This window comes from Ceratotherium simum, chromosome 5 (genome assembly GCF_057802395.1).
Source record: "Ceratotherium simum simum isolate JZ-2026a chromosome 5, ASM5780239v1, whole genome shotgun sequence".
Lineage (NCBI taxonomy): Eukaryota > Metazoa > Chordata > Mammalia > Perissodactyla > Rhinocerotidae > Ceratotherium > Ceratotherium simum.
Window position 1 is genome coordinate 53745556 of NC_141904.1, and position 15213 is coordinate 53760768.

Here is a 15213-nt window from a genome sequence, read left to right on the forward strand (position 1 = left end):
GCCAACTGAAGCTTATTGTTACTTTAATAAAGGGAAGGATGTGCACTAAGCAAACAACATAGCTCCCCACCTCATAGCACACATGACAACAGTGGGGAACTTCTAGTTTTTCAGAAGGGCCATCTGAGGCTTTCTTCTCCATCATGAAACTCTCAAGGAAGAGCCCCTGGTGACTTAGCACAGGGATTCTGAGTCCTCCCCACACCCTCTGAGCCTCCTCCATTAAGCCAGTAGGTTGCCCAAGTCTCACGGAAAGCAAAGAAACTGGAAATATAAATAATAAGAGTTGGGAGAGGGAACAGCCAGGGAAGGCTTGAGACACAATGAGGAAAGCTCAGGACAGACGGAACAGGTGAGCCTGTTCAGGAGAAAAGGAGAGGAGAGAGGAGATGTGGGAAGAAGGCAGTCTGCGCGGGTCGTGCTCTGACCGAAACAGAAAATAAAGCTGAGGGAGCCGGTCCTGGGGTGGGGTGTGTGTGTGTAGGGGACGGAGTAGTACTGGGAAGGGAATGCACGACCTAACAATCCAGGTACTGCAAGGTAGCGGGATTTAAACGGGAACAGGAGATAGTAAATCTTTGAGGAGTGAAGGTGCAGAATAAAGCTCAGCATCAGACTGGGTATTTAGGGATGCGGGTTCAAAGTGCGAAGAGGAGGCTAAGAAGACTCTCTAAGAGGGGGCGGAAAGGCGTATGCCACCTGGGGGTCATGGCTCCAGGCTGGAAAGTGGGGTAGCCTTAATTTGCGATGACCAGGTGGCGAGGGGGGGGCAAGTTTAAGGCGGATATCTCACAAGAGAGGTGTGTGTGGGTTCTGGGAGAGAAGCAGGTTGACCCCTGGCTAGAGGCTGCAGCCATAAGGCGAGGGACCCAGGACCCTGGCTCGGGGGCTGGAGCTCCCCTTAGTCTGGGAATGCTCAGCCCAGGCTCGTGGGAAGAAAGCACCTCCGCCAAAGGGCCCGGGTCCCCAGGCCTGAACTCTTGAGGCGGGAGGGTCCCCGAGGCGGGGTTGGGCCCGCGGCTCGTCGGGCAGGGCCTCAGGAAGGGCAGGGGTCCCGGACTCACGCATCAACGTGCTGAAGGCCACGACGCCGAGCAGCCCCTGCAGGAAGATGCCGAAACCCTGCATGAGCGCGCCGCTCTCGCAGCGGCCCGCCCCGGACGCGACGGTGGACGGCGGCCCGCCCGGCAGTCCGCGGCTCGCGTTCCCGGCGGGGCCCTGCATGGCCGGCCTGGCGGACGGGCGAGGGCGCCACGACCCGACCGCCCGGCCTCGCTGCCTGCAGCCGCCGCGCCGCCAAACCCTCGGCCAGTAGTCCAAGCCCGGAGTCCGTACCTCCGCCCGGCGGCCCCGTCGGCGCCGCGCGTAACCCGACGTCTGAGATCTCAGTGTCTGATTGGCCCGGCCCGGCGTGGGGGCGGGCCTCGGCCGCCCGCTCTCCCCCCGCGCGGGCTCCGGCGGGCGAGGGGGCGGGGTCGTGGGTTCGGACTACAGGTAAGACAGACCAGGTGAGCCAGGCTGCGCAGACCAGAGATCGAGGCCCGGCACCCAGCGCGCTCCCGGTCGGGAGGGCAGGAGCGTGGACGGTCTGTGACTAAATTCTTTTTCCTCCAAGATAAATCCCTCATACCCTGCAGAATTTATTAAAAATACTCCTGGATTCCACCCTCAAGATTCTGATTCAGTAATTCTGAGACGGGGCAGAATAATCTGCATTTTCAGCAAGCAGCCTGGATTAGTCTGAAAAGGTGGTTCAGGAAAACAATCCTAGACTCTGCACCCAGGCATATTCCTTTCAATCCAGACGTTCGGCGTCCTTCTACTTTCCTTGTTAGTAGCAATATCCTGGGCAAAGGCTGATCTTAGATTGATCAATCAGGCCCAAGTCCCCTTTTCTTTTTTTTTCTATCCTTAACGTAATTTAAATGGTCATTTCAATCCAATCGCCTCCATTTTGAAAAATACAAGGGTTATAGGGAAAACGTGAACATATCTCCCATCTTGTTCATTTTGAACGTGATTCATAAAGGAAAGCCTAAAATTGTTGGTATTTGCCAGCCTCCCTCCACACATGTGCATTTACTCCTATCTAACCCTTCCTGACTCCTTGGAACCTGTTCCCTACCTCTACCAGGGCCTCTAGTCCCCATTCTCTCATCTACCCTCCCAGCACCTCTTGTTGGTGCTCCAGACCTTCCTGCTGCATCCACTTAATGCCAGTGTACACGTTATTATTCCAGTAGACACTGGGCTACATTTGTGGGACAAGAAATACTATATCTAGGGAAATTTTCCCTAAAAGATAGCCACCAAGCAATTCCAGTTACATAAAAGGGTTAAATACTATACAAAAGCTTTCTTGGTTAACAGGAATACTAACTTGATTATCCAGAGAACAAAAATGCTATTGGCTCCCTAGGGCCAGTTTCCCCAGCCCTTCTCTGACAATGCACTTCCACACCTCTGTGCCTTTATGTGGCATTCTAGCTGCACGGAATACTGTTTCCTCTTCTCTGCTCCATGAACTGCTACTCACGTCAAGGCCTGCCTAGACTTCCCTCTCCCCACTGTGCTTCCCCATTACCTTGCGTGTGCTGCTCCACTAGAACTTTTCAGACTGCTAAATTAGACGGATATACACATCTCGGTCTCAGCTGAGTGTGAGCCACCTGAGGGCAAGAACTGGTTTTTATTCGCCTTTGAATCCAACCTCGTGCCTGGCACAAAGAACATGCAACAAAATGCTTTTTAAATTAAACTGAATTTTAATTTATAAAATTTAAAACTCTCCACAAGTATGGACCAAGGGAAAATACAGACAATCAGGTTAAGAAAATAAATAGGTTAGGGAAAATTGCATTACTGTCTTGGAGTCTAAGAAGTTCTCTTAGGGAGATGCTCAACAGTTACCGTCCATGTTCAGAGCGAACCAAACAAGAGGATGTGTACTTACAGCAAAAGAGATTGTGGTTGGGCATAAGGAGACTATTAATTGCTTGAAAACATAGACAGCTCAAGGAAAGTTGCACATAGAGCTAAAAAGAAGTTTCTGACAAAGCACTGCTCTGCACATCCAGATGCAGAGGAATCCTTAAGGCCCATTGCTGCAGTACCAAGGCAAATGTAGAGGAACAAGAAGCAGTCTTCAGAGATCAGGGGCAGAATCTCCAGTGCCAGGAGCAAGCTCACTGGCTCTTTCTACGCTTCCTGAACTGCAATAACAAAAGCACCTAAATCCAGAAGGGAAAGAATCAGACAACAGGAGAGTGGGGAGAATTCTGGAAATGTTCATTTTATTAAAATAGGAAGGAACTTTCTCCTCCATTGAGAGATGCTTCTCTGGAGCCCCAGTGGAAAAAGTTTTGAAGGATTTACTCTGGCCAAGATGCTTTCTTTGCGGTCAAATGAAGTTAAACATAGTTTAAGACCTGTTTTAATTTTCTCACAACCACTTAAAACTGTCATAATATACCACAAATTCATATACACTCTTATTTACAAAAAAAAAAGCCACACAAAATATTCATCCAAAATAGTTAATTTTTAATCCCTTGAAGTTATACCATCAAACTTGATGGGAGTTATTTAATAGGTATTCTTGTGCATATTTCTCCTTAAGTATACTTTATCCTCAATCCATAACTTTTAAAATTAAGAGAAAAACATCAAGCAGGAAGGATACAATGCAATACGCATTTCATTTTGTTCCAAACAAGCAGCTTAAAAAAAAAAAAAAAGGATAACATACATTAAACAAAGTGCATCAATTCCAACGAGTTTGTATTAGAAAGAGGCCTAAGGACAGTGCTGGAACCAGCCAGAAATCCTGCCCTGGCAGGCCTCTGATTGTCTTTACAGAATATTCAACCAAAAACAGGAAGAAAGGAAGAGGAAAAGAAATGAGCACTTTAAAATCTCGAGAAATATTCAAACTACACTTCCCTAGAGACGTCTTGCAAAAGGAGCTAAGGAATTGCCCAGTTTTAACTTTGTCTAAACTTTGTAACTGCCCTCAATCATTTGCTTTGCCCCAAAAGCCTACCCTCATCCTGTCAACACTATTTGCCCACCTCCATTCTGCCAAGCTAGGCATGTAGTTAGATTGACTAAACCATGTAGAAACCCTTAGGACTGAGTTTCCACACATCCTGACAACAGGCACCCCCATCAGCGTCATTTCACTGGTCAGGATCATCCTTGCCTCCAGAAATAGTTGGAAACCCCTGCCTCCCATGGCTCAGGGTCCGCACTCTACTGCCAGTGTTGAAGACTTGTCCAGCAAGGCTGTGGCTTGTTTCTCTTTTAAAACAGTCCTTTGTGATAGGCCATAGCACTAGGACAGACCCAAACAGCGTGTTAAGTCAGAAAAGATCTAAGGGGAGGGACTTTTAGGACTACTCCATTCCCCCAACTCCCACTCCTGATTTTGCTGGTTCTTGTGAAAATCTAAGACTTCTGAAACACCAGAACCAAGAAAATCAATCTCCAGTGCATTTACTACCTACTACCTTCTATACCTTTACCCCTAAGGCTGCCCTCAGAAACAAGGCTACCTATGCGGTCTGGAACAAGTACAGAGGAAACTCCAAGTGAGCAAGCTTGGGACCTGATCCATTTGGACTGGGCTTTAAGTTTAGAAGTCTTCTGCCAAAACTCCAAGTCCGTAGGTGGCTTATTTGGAGAAATTCAAATTTCCAAAGTACACACATTCTCACATAACAGGTGGGAATCATTAAAATTCACTAGCAAACATTGTAAATAAATTCAAGGAGGAATTATAATTGCATGAAAGTGATTGATTTCTTTTTAGTTTTGCAGGAGGAACTCTGTCCTACAGAGTTTCTGAGCCAGCACCATGACTATGACACATGGTTACTTACAGTTGACCCAGGACCAAAGATATTCAAATTTTAAAAGGGGGTACCTGGTTCCCACCAAGATTTATACTTCATTTGTTAGTGATGTCTTCATCCTCATAAGGCCAACTGATAACACAGAACACTTCTGAACCGACACACACACACACACACACATCCCCAATATACAGGACCAGAGTTCAAACCTAGTGTGTGTTTCCACTGCCAAAGCTAAGCTCCTAATAACTCTCTCAGAGCTTCTGTGGGCATCAATCAAACCAGTAAATGGTGTCTTAAATGTAACAGTCTTTGGTGATAGGTGCCAAGTAAATACGTACCTGTGACAGTTTTCCCAATGTCCCCATCTAGATAAATCTTATCTACTGTTAACAATTCCCTGATGTTCTGTGTGTCCCCCAGAAATGCTTTTTGGCTTGAGAGAGGGGAACGATTCTGAGTCCTACCCTACCTAAGGCCTCCTAAAGCTTTTCATCTGTATTCAGGTACCACATTAGTGACTGATTGGTATAAAAGAGTGAATAAAATGTATTCAAGTCCTCAGGAAGCTTTGGTCCAATGCCCTCTCTCTCACAGTGAGAATAATTTTACTTCCAGGAGAAGAGGCATAGAAAGGCCAAGTTGTGAACTGGTTTTCTATATCTGCCTCTATCATAATTCAATAAATATTTAACAAAAAGCCCATCTCTTCAAGAGGTTGGTAAGTATCCTTCCCGGACCTCATATATCTATAACATAGATGCTGGAAGCCACCCACGTTGCTAAAGAAAGGCAGATAGGTAAAAGCCCCCATTAGTGCATTCCTTGCATTAGCCACTTCAACTCTGCTTCAACTGAGTAGGATCAAGGTACTTCACAAAGGAAAACAGCACAGTTCCCAGAAGCCCACAAAATATAGTCAAAATGTCACAGCAAATCTTCATGTGCAGTAAAAGGGTTCCCTAACACACCAACACAGCAATACTAGGCTAATATGGTCAGTCAACTTCAAGGTTCAGGAGAATGGTCTAGTCCATTCACCTGCTTCCAAGCTTGTCAATTCAAGATCAAAAATGGTTCATGGAAAACTTTCTGACCTCAGGCAGGCTGTGGGACCAGCTGAAGGTAAAATTCAGACAAATGTGGTCCCTTACAACGTACTTCTCATAAATTTAAGAGGTTGGTACCTTTAAAAAACAAAGTTCATCTACCTATGTGCAATATACAAACATTTTACCTCAACATGGTGAGCTACTGTCAGGCTTAAAATCTGTTTCAGAATCAGACTGTCACTACTGTCCAGCCCAGCCCCAGGAGCTTTATGAGGCAAATGGAGTCTCAATTTTATACTTAAAAAAAATACCCTGTGCCAAATTCCCAATTATCCTCTCTTATGTAATATCTGGGAGTAGGGCTGGGGATATACAATTCTTCTTTAATGTAGTTGCCAGATAAACTATATCTTAGGATGAGAATGCAAGAAATATTAAGGGAAACCCAACTTGTTTATTTCGAGTCAGCTTCTCTCTAGGAGAAAGCTGAGCTGGAATAATCATGGTATGGACAGACAAGCTGGTTGGGCCCCTCCTATATCCAGATCAGACTTCTTAGGGCCATGTCTTTCACCTTTCAGGGGCTTTGCCCCCTTCACCTGTGATGGGAGGTGTTCTAAATTCTATGGTTTCTGGAGAAGTCAAAACAGAGACAATATACTCATTGTTTTGTTTTGTTTTTGTGAGGAAGATCAGCCCTGAGCTAACATCCGATGTCAATCCTCCTCTTTTTGCTGAGGAAGATTGGCCCTGGGCTAACGTCCGTGCCTATCTTCCTCTACTTTACACGGGACGCCGCCACAGCACGACTTGACAAGCGGTGCATCGGTGCGCACCCGGGATCCAGGCCTGCGAACCCTGGGCCACCGAAGCAGATCACTAGCACTTTAACCGCTGCGCCACTGAGCCAGCCCCTATATACTCATTGTTGCGTTTGGCAAATTCCCTCTTATAGGAAATAAAACTCATTTTCCTAAATAAGACAACAATGTTAATTAATTCTAGGCTTTTTTTTGGCTCCACTGGTCTTCTTCAAGGAACCCTCTTGGCCTCAGTGCCTTCACTGCTGAGCTCACAGAAAACTTTATTATGCAAGACATACCGCACCCCCCCCAAAAGTCTAGCTACTTAATACTAATTGTTCTCAAGCATCTTATACATGCTTCTATGAGCAGAGAATTCATCAAATTTCTAAAAACTGGATCTCTAAGTTCAAACATATTAACTTTTACTTAAAGGAAGCTTCTTTCCAGGTATATCTGATAGTAACCTAAGCAAAGAGTTGATGTTTTAATGTATGGTTTGGTTGAGGGCTTGAGTTAAGGTGGTTCATATATACCCAATGAAGAGAGGACCCAGACTACAGAATGTTTGCCAATGTCCATAAAAACAACTGGGGGTGGAGGTGGGGAGGAAAAAAATCACAATCAGTTTAAATTTGTAATAATATTACCTTATATTTGTATAGTTGTTTAGAATTTACCCAGTTTGTAATTTTAAAACATTTTCAAATCTTGAAGAAGAATGATTAGGTTATAAATTTTCAGGTGGCTAGGATAATTAAGAAAAATACACTCAGCAAAGCAAATCATTTAAAGGAAGCAATCTATGTACGTGTCTTTGCTCATTCCTCCTGGCTGGAACAGTACAGCAAATGCTACTATTCTACAATAGTTAGCCATGCAATCATAGGTGAAAATCACCTGCAGTTTCATGTCAGCTTCAGCTGGGTCAAAAGACACACCTAAAGGAAAACCAAGTTATTGGTAGGAATCCTCAGACTGTAGATTACACTCAATTTAAAGGTTTAACCAAAGAAAAGTGTAAACGTGACTAGGCAAAGAGGTTTCCAGAATCTTTAACTACCTCTCAATCTTCATTCGCCACTGAGGACACACTGTTACAGAAACTCCATGCTCTGCAGCACTCCTCAAACACTTTTCTCTGTTGTGCTTCTACACTATCTGCCTGGAGACACCGAGAAAAAAGGGAAATGGGCTTTACTGTGGGTCCAAGGAACACCTACAGATTTTTACCCAAAGTGAGGAATCTAGAAATGCAACAGACAAACAACTGTACAGAAAGGTAAACACAAAATAAAAACCACTGAAGTCCCTCTGAAAACTAATGGGGAGAGAGCAATTAAACTGAAATACCAACAATCTTTGAGATACTACTTAGAGCAGAGAGCCCAAGCTGGGCCAAGATGGAAAACAATGACAGTAGAGTTCTTAGATCAGGTCAGTTAAGGAACTGGTGTCAGTGCTCACATAATGTTTTTAAGAAAGCAAACAGTGTTTTTTTTCCTCCAACTTCTGTCATAGTTTTAGTGTTCATGTAGCTTAAAAATGGCATCATACAAAAACCCTCATACATGGCTGTAAGCTCAATTATCAACAGAGGTAGTAAACAAAGGAACTCCTAAGAATAGATTTTAAAATGGATCAAAGTGTGACTGTACATTCAAAACCCTAGAGTCACATAATCATCCCCAAAATGAACTGTTTTAATTTAAAAAATTTTTAAAACACAATGACAATGAAGCACTGATGTGCCTTAGGCATAGTCCCAAATCAGTGCTGACTTAAAGCTATGTCCTCTCTTTCCAAGAAAGAGAAAGCAGAGAACAAAGTTCAATCTACAATGGGAAGGAACAGAACAAAAAGAAAACAACCAAAAGGATGCTTGCCAGCAACCTAGATTATTCTTCGTTTTCAGGCCACACCACTGGAAATGCTTATTCTTCTTATATGAATCTTTTCTTCACAACCTTTATTTTTTAAAAACTGCAATGTGCTGAACAAGAGATGCCCACATTTCCACTGGCAGGAGAGCCACTTCTGTGCAGTTTTTGCTTCCTCAGTATGGGTCCTCCTTCCCTGAAAGTGCAAAGAGAGCAAGCCGACACCTGCAGGGCCCAGAGCCCCAGGACCATTTCAGCTCCATTTGTAGAGCATGGCAAAAGATTTGCTGCATTTGTGCTTCAAAGATACAGCTCACTTTGGTTGTCCTTCTCAGTTGGCAAACTGCTCATAAAAAGCAAACTTGATCCTCTCTATGTGATGACAAAGTTTGATGGCAGGGCCTAATTTTAAGTCCATGCACTCTTGAACGGTGGGAAGGGTAAGGAGCAACAGGGCCTGCCCATCAATTTCCTGTTAAAGCATAAAATACAAATTATCTATGATGTGCACATGAATGGCAGCTTGGTCATGACAGCCCCCATTCTCTTTGGCTTTGTCAAAATCAGAGTCCCTGTGCTTTCATTACTTTTTCCCTTTAAACAAGTATCACATATTTCCTTTTAATTGTCTCTCATAGTCCTACAGACTAATGAATCTTCAGAATTAATAATAAGGTTTTATGAAGGATAAGAATCCACTCTACAGTTTCTGCTCTGCAGAAATTCAGTAAACTAACTAGCCTTGTCACTGGCAACAACATGTACCAAAAGACATCTTTTTAGAGCACACTCTAAATCTGAAAGAAAACATTAACTGTAAACTCCAATGTTTTCCTACTCTGTAACATTCATAAAAGCCTGATAAGATCTTCAAAGATGTTCAGTTTTGAATCTCCCCAACTATCAAAACAAAATTTATTTCAATATTTAAGGCCATAGATATTTCTGTTTCAGAAAACTTGCCTTAAAATAATCACCACTTTAGAGCCTAACAAATTACAGATGTTAATTATTTTTTAAAACAAGCCAATAGGTATTTTGGAAAAGAGGAGGACAATTAAGCAGAGCATGCTTTATTTCAAGCTATTTTAATATTTGGGAGATAGGATCAAATTCTTAAGAAAAATGGAAATGCAATGATAATCTACTTCAAGTATGGAGGAAGTCAGATAAATAACTATCATCTTTCTACTCCTAAAAAGGGAACCAAAATAATTTTTTTCTTTTGCATAGAAATATTTTTCCTAAGACTTGTAAATAAATTGCTATTACATCCATAGTCCTTTGCTAAAGAAACATATTAATAAAAATTAAAGGTGTCTGTGATTACCTGGTCTAGGAATATTCTTGCTAATGGAGCACAGTCGGTGGATCTGATGAACCGCACAACCTCTGCCACACTCCACTTCAGGGGGTTACTGTCCAGGCGAAGCCTTTCAGCAACTTCAATCTTTATTTCCTTCATTCCCCACAACAAAATCAAACCAAATGGTGTAAGAGCTATTTTATTCTAAAAAAAAGTGTCTCTATATAAATTCATAACCCCTCAAGGCAGGATTTAAAGTGGTTTTAGGATATGATTTCTCTCAGCAAAGATGGCAAAGGCCCATACACACTAGATACTCAGGAAATGTTTGTCTTTTATAATAAGAAGTATCAACGGGGAAGAATTTATCTCAAAGTCAGCACAAATAACTTGGACAATTTAACAGAGAAATATAGTTTTTAAATCTCCCGTTTGTTCCTTTTGGTCTATTTCAACTTAATCTCTGGTAGGGTACTAAAGTGAACGGGATGGTATTTCCAACGAGAGAAGGTTTAACTAAATTATCAGGAGAAATCATTTACTGCTTCTGTTCATAGAATATATTTAAAAAGCAAACCAGTTTTAAAACACTAACTTTTTTTTAAATTGAGGTCATATTGGCTTATAACATTGTGTAATTTCAGGTGTACATTATTATATCAGTTTCTGTATAGACTGCATCATGCTCACCATGAATAGTCTAGTTTTTATCTGTCACCATTCACATGTGCCCCTTTACCCCTTTTGCCCTCTCCTCATCCCCTTCCCCTCTGGTAACCACTAATCTGTTCTCTTTATCCATGTGTTAAAACACTAACTTAACTGCCATTCTTGTAGTGTGCATCTATGTTATATAATATGCATATATGTATACATTAAGTATACTAAACAAAATGGCTTAACCAGAATCAAAAGGATAAATAATTTATTTCTATAAAACCATACATTTTATGAAAAATATTAAAAAGGCAGTTTTCCCTTAAATGACAGGCTACAGATAAACTAGCAATGAAACGTTTCTTTTTTTTTTTTTTTTTGGTGAGGAAGATCGGCCCTGAGCTAATATCTGTTGCCGGTCTTCCCCTTTTTGCTTGAGGAAGATTGGCCCTCAGCTAACATCTATGCCAATCCTCCTCTATTTTGTATGGCAGATGCCGCCACAGCATGGCTTGATGAGCAGTGTGTAGGTCCGCTCCTGGGATCTGAACCCCTGAACCCCAGGCCGCCAAAGCAGAGCGCACAAGCTTAACCACTACGCCACTGGGCTGGCCTCTGAAACATTTTTTTACTTAAAACAAGCAGTCATGCTGAGACCTTCCTCCTGATAAGTAGTTGATCTCCAAATAATCCTTGAAACACAAGTAAATCACTGAATTTTGAATCATTTAAAAAGACACCCAGAAAATTCAACTGAAGCCTGTATTGAAATAAATGGAATGCCAACACCTGTTTAATAATTAGATTCTAAATGGAAATTCTAAAGAGAGAGAAAAAAGACACTGTATTTTTAAAATGGGTACCTTTGGTGAAGGAGGTTTATTCTCATCATCAGAAAATGAAAAAGTGTGAAGCTCTCTTTTTCTCCTTTGTCTGTCTGGAGGCAGCGATGTGGATATCTCGCTTTGGGTGGGTGAGGAGGAGCAAGACTTTTTTTCTGACATTTCTGACTCTTCCTGCAGCTCGTCCTGCTGCTCAGATGTACTGTCCTCACTTAGGGAATCATCATCTCCTTCATCTGGGTCATCTTCATCTTCACCCCCACTTCCCTAGAGGAAAAGGAGAGAAGTCTCACTGAAATTCAGGACAAACCAGTTCCTGGGCCACAAAACCATCTTCTATTGGCCAGAGATCTGAATTAGAAAGACCTGCAGGTATTCTTTGTCTATACTGTAAAGCAGTGATCTCTTGGCTTCTGGACATTACAGGTACATCACAGATCTCGTACCTGGGGAGAGCCCGCTGGGGTATTATCAACAGATGCAGAGGAGCGTTTCTTCTTATGAACAAAAACATTTTTCCGCCTCTTTCTCCTCTTACTGGCTTTTTTCAGGGCACATGCTAAGTTACTATGCCCACCAGGTGGCCTCCCAATTCTTTTATTTTTCTTCTTTCCATAATAGTGTGCTGAATGTGAATGACAAAGAAAAATGAAGTAGCTTCATTATTTTTGTGCACCTCAAACCAGAAGAGATTCTACTAGCACAGCAGAAAACAGGTACACTGTATTTTATTAAAGTTTAAATTCTATACAGTAGAATAATCTTAACTGTACAGATCTTAAAGGTACAGTTTGATTAGTACTGACAAATACAAACCTGAATAATCCTCTCCCTATTAAGATACAGAACAACTCCACTAACCTAGAAAGTTCCCAGGGTCCCCTTCCTAGTCAGTCCCCCTCACCATAAGCAACCACTATTCTGATTTCCATCACTATGGGTTAGATCTGCCTCATTTATGGAACCATTCAGTGGGTACATTTTTGTGAAGGTTTCTTTCACTCAGCATAATGTTTCTGTTTCATCCATGCTGTTGTGTGTATGAGAGTCCATTCCTTTATACTGGTGAATAGCATTCCATTGTATGAATACACCAGTTTATCTATTCTCCAGTTGATGGGCATGCGGCCTGTTTCCAGCTTTTGGCTATTATTAAGTTGCAAAGAACATTGTTGTACAAGGCTTTCAGTGGGCATACTTTCATTTTCCTTGGATAACTACCTAGGAATGGAATTGCTAGATCATACAGTAGATGTATGATTAACTTTTAAAGAAACTGCCAGTTTTCCAAAAGGGTTGCATAAACTTACACCCCACCAGCAATACAGGAGAGATCTAGTTGCTCTACAACTTTGCCAACATATGGGATTGTCAAGTCTTTTTCATTTTAGCCAATCTAGTGGATCTGTAGTAATTTCTCATTGTAGTCTAAACTTGCATTTCCCTGACAACTAATGATATTAAGCATGTTTTCACGTGCTTATTGGCCATTTGCATATCTTTTTTTGTGAAGTGTCCATTCAAGTCTTTTATTCATTTTTTAAAACGGTTTTCTCTTTTTAATTTTTTACTGAAACATAATTCACATAACATAAAAGTCATAATTTTAAAGTGTACATATTCAGCAGTTTTTAGTATATTCACTATTTGTGCAACCATCACATTCCAGAACATTTTGTTTCTCTTTTTGTTCTTTTTTAAATTGAGGTAAAATTCACACGACATACAATTAACCATTTAAAAATGTACAATCCAGTGGTATTTAGTGTATTCACAATGTTGTGTAACTACCAGCTTTCTCTAGTTGCAAAACTTCTGTTTTTATTGAGTTGTGGGAGTTTTTAACATATTCTGGAGAGAAGTTCTTTGTTGGATATATGTACTAAGAATATTTTCTCCAAGACTGTGGCTTGTCTTTTCCTTTTTATAAAGGAAAAGCCTTTTTGTTTTTTTTTGATTTGGATATCCAACTGTACCAGTGCCATTTGTTGAAAGAATTTCCTTTCCTCCTTAAAATTCTTTGTCACATTTGTTGAAAATCATTTAACCATGTAAGTTTGGATCTATTTCTGGACCCTCTATTCTGTCCCATCACTCTATTTGAGTATTCCTTCATCATTACCCCACTTTTGATTACTATAGCTTTATGGTAAGACGAAGTCAGATAGAGTAAATCCTCCTCCAACTTTATTCTTCTCTTTCAGGATTGTTTTAGCTATTCTAGATCCTGTGCGTTTTCATACAAATTTTAGAATACAGAGACAACTCGAAACATGAAACATATATTCTAGCTCTGAGTAACATATTAAAGTAGTATCAAAATATAATGTAATTTCCTGCAAGAATGAATTCTAAAGGATAGAAATCCATTTGACATCATTCAAATTACTAACTGGGAAAAATTATAGACTCTCTCCTAAAATTTAGGCTAATTTCAACTATATCATTGTGAAAAATAAATTCAGACAAAAAACCTAATAAAATCCACATTATCTTCCAAAGACTCAAAGTGGTGTACTTATATATGTACTTATACGAACAACATATTTCACTTAGCTACTAATAACTGCAATTTGCTAAACTAAGTGCTGAATTTGACACAATAATAATCGAAGGCAATCCCTGCCCTTAAGGAGTTTACAATCCAATAGTTAAAAATAGAAACTAAAAGTAAGACATATGATTTTGTGATTCAAATACTGATTATAAAGCTCATCATGCTAAATGTGGACCTTGGATCAGCAGCATCAGCTGCATCTGGGAGCTCATTGGAAATACTGACATTAAAGCCTCAGATACCCACAGACCTGATGAATCACAACCTCAACTTTAACAAGATCCTCAGGTGATTTGCACGCATGATAAAGTTTAAGTGGCACAGAATTAGACGCCTGTAAAAGAAATCTTCACATTTAACAAGGTAAAATCCTCCTCTGTATTAATTCTCCCCAGTGACATCAGGGCTTGTAGGATTTAAGGAAAGGTAGGATCATAATTCTGTCTTTGGGTAGCAATGCCTTGACAAGGCACCAAATTGGAAATTTCATCCTGTATGACTTTTTTTTTCTTTTTTTGCAGTTTTACAAAGATGATGATTAACAATGAGAGGGAACACGTGCTGTCATGGTGGTTCAGAGTGAGGTCCACAACTACCCCCTCTCCTATAATCTATGCTTCCCAACCATGCTGGCTTCCTTGCAGCTCCTCACAGATACTAAGCATGAGCCTCCTCATGTGCTCTTGCTGCCCCCCACCCAGCACACTCTCACCCAGGTGTCTGCACAGCTGGCTCTCTTGCTTCCTTCAGGTTGTTACCTGTCAGGAAGACTTCCTCAACCACCTGTGTGAACAGCGCCCCACCTCCTAGCCTTCCTCACTTTCCTACTTTGCTTATCTTGCTTCATTTTTCTCCATAGGACTTATCTCTTTATATTTGTTCACTTATTTCTGTGTCTCTCACATTAAAATGTAAATTCAATGAGGAAAGGGATTTTTTTTTCTTTACGGTTGTATCCCAGCGCTAGAAAAGTGGCAGCACATAGAGTACACATAATAAACACCTGCAGAATGAATTACACATCCTATTAGATGCAATAGCTAACTTATATACATGCTATATACAAAAGTTGGCAAACTAAGGCCTGTGTGCCAAATCTGGCCATGGCCTGTTTTGGTATGGCCCTCAAGTTAAAAATGGCTTTTAAATTTTTTAAAGTGTTCTTTAAAAAATGAAAATAAAAGAAAACAAAAGAGAATATGCAACAGAGATCATATATGATCTACAGCCTAAAATATTTACTATCAGGCCCTTTACAGAAAA

General features: G+C 41.2%; 2 protein-coding genes across 2 annotated transcripts in view; both read right to left on the minus strand.

The window, feature by feature from the left end:
- The window catches only part of STIMATE (STIM activating enhancer), a 63746-nt gene extending 62464 nt beyond the window's left edge, over positions 1-1282 (minus strand). The window contains exon 1 of the mRNA XM_014792951.2: positions 1065-1282. Within this exon, the coding sequence (XP_014648437.1) occupies positions 1065-1224 (160 nt within the window). The 5' untranslated portion in view covers positions 1225-1282. The remainder of the gene's footprint in view (positions 1-1064) is intronic.
- Positions 1283-3522: 2240 nt separating this feature from the next.
- The window catches only part of SFMBT1 (Scm like with four mbt domains 1), a 124085-nt gene continuing 112394 nt past the window's right edge, over positions 3523-15213 (minus strand). Inside the window, 4 exon segments of the mRNA XM_087431173.1 lie at positions 3523-9060; positions 9919-10047; positions 11415-11660; positions 11840-12018. Of these exon segments, the coding sequence (XP_087287299.1) occupies positions 8920-9060; positions 9919-10047; positions 11415-11660; positions 11840-12018 (695 nt within the window). The 3' untranslated portion in view covers positions 3523-8919.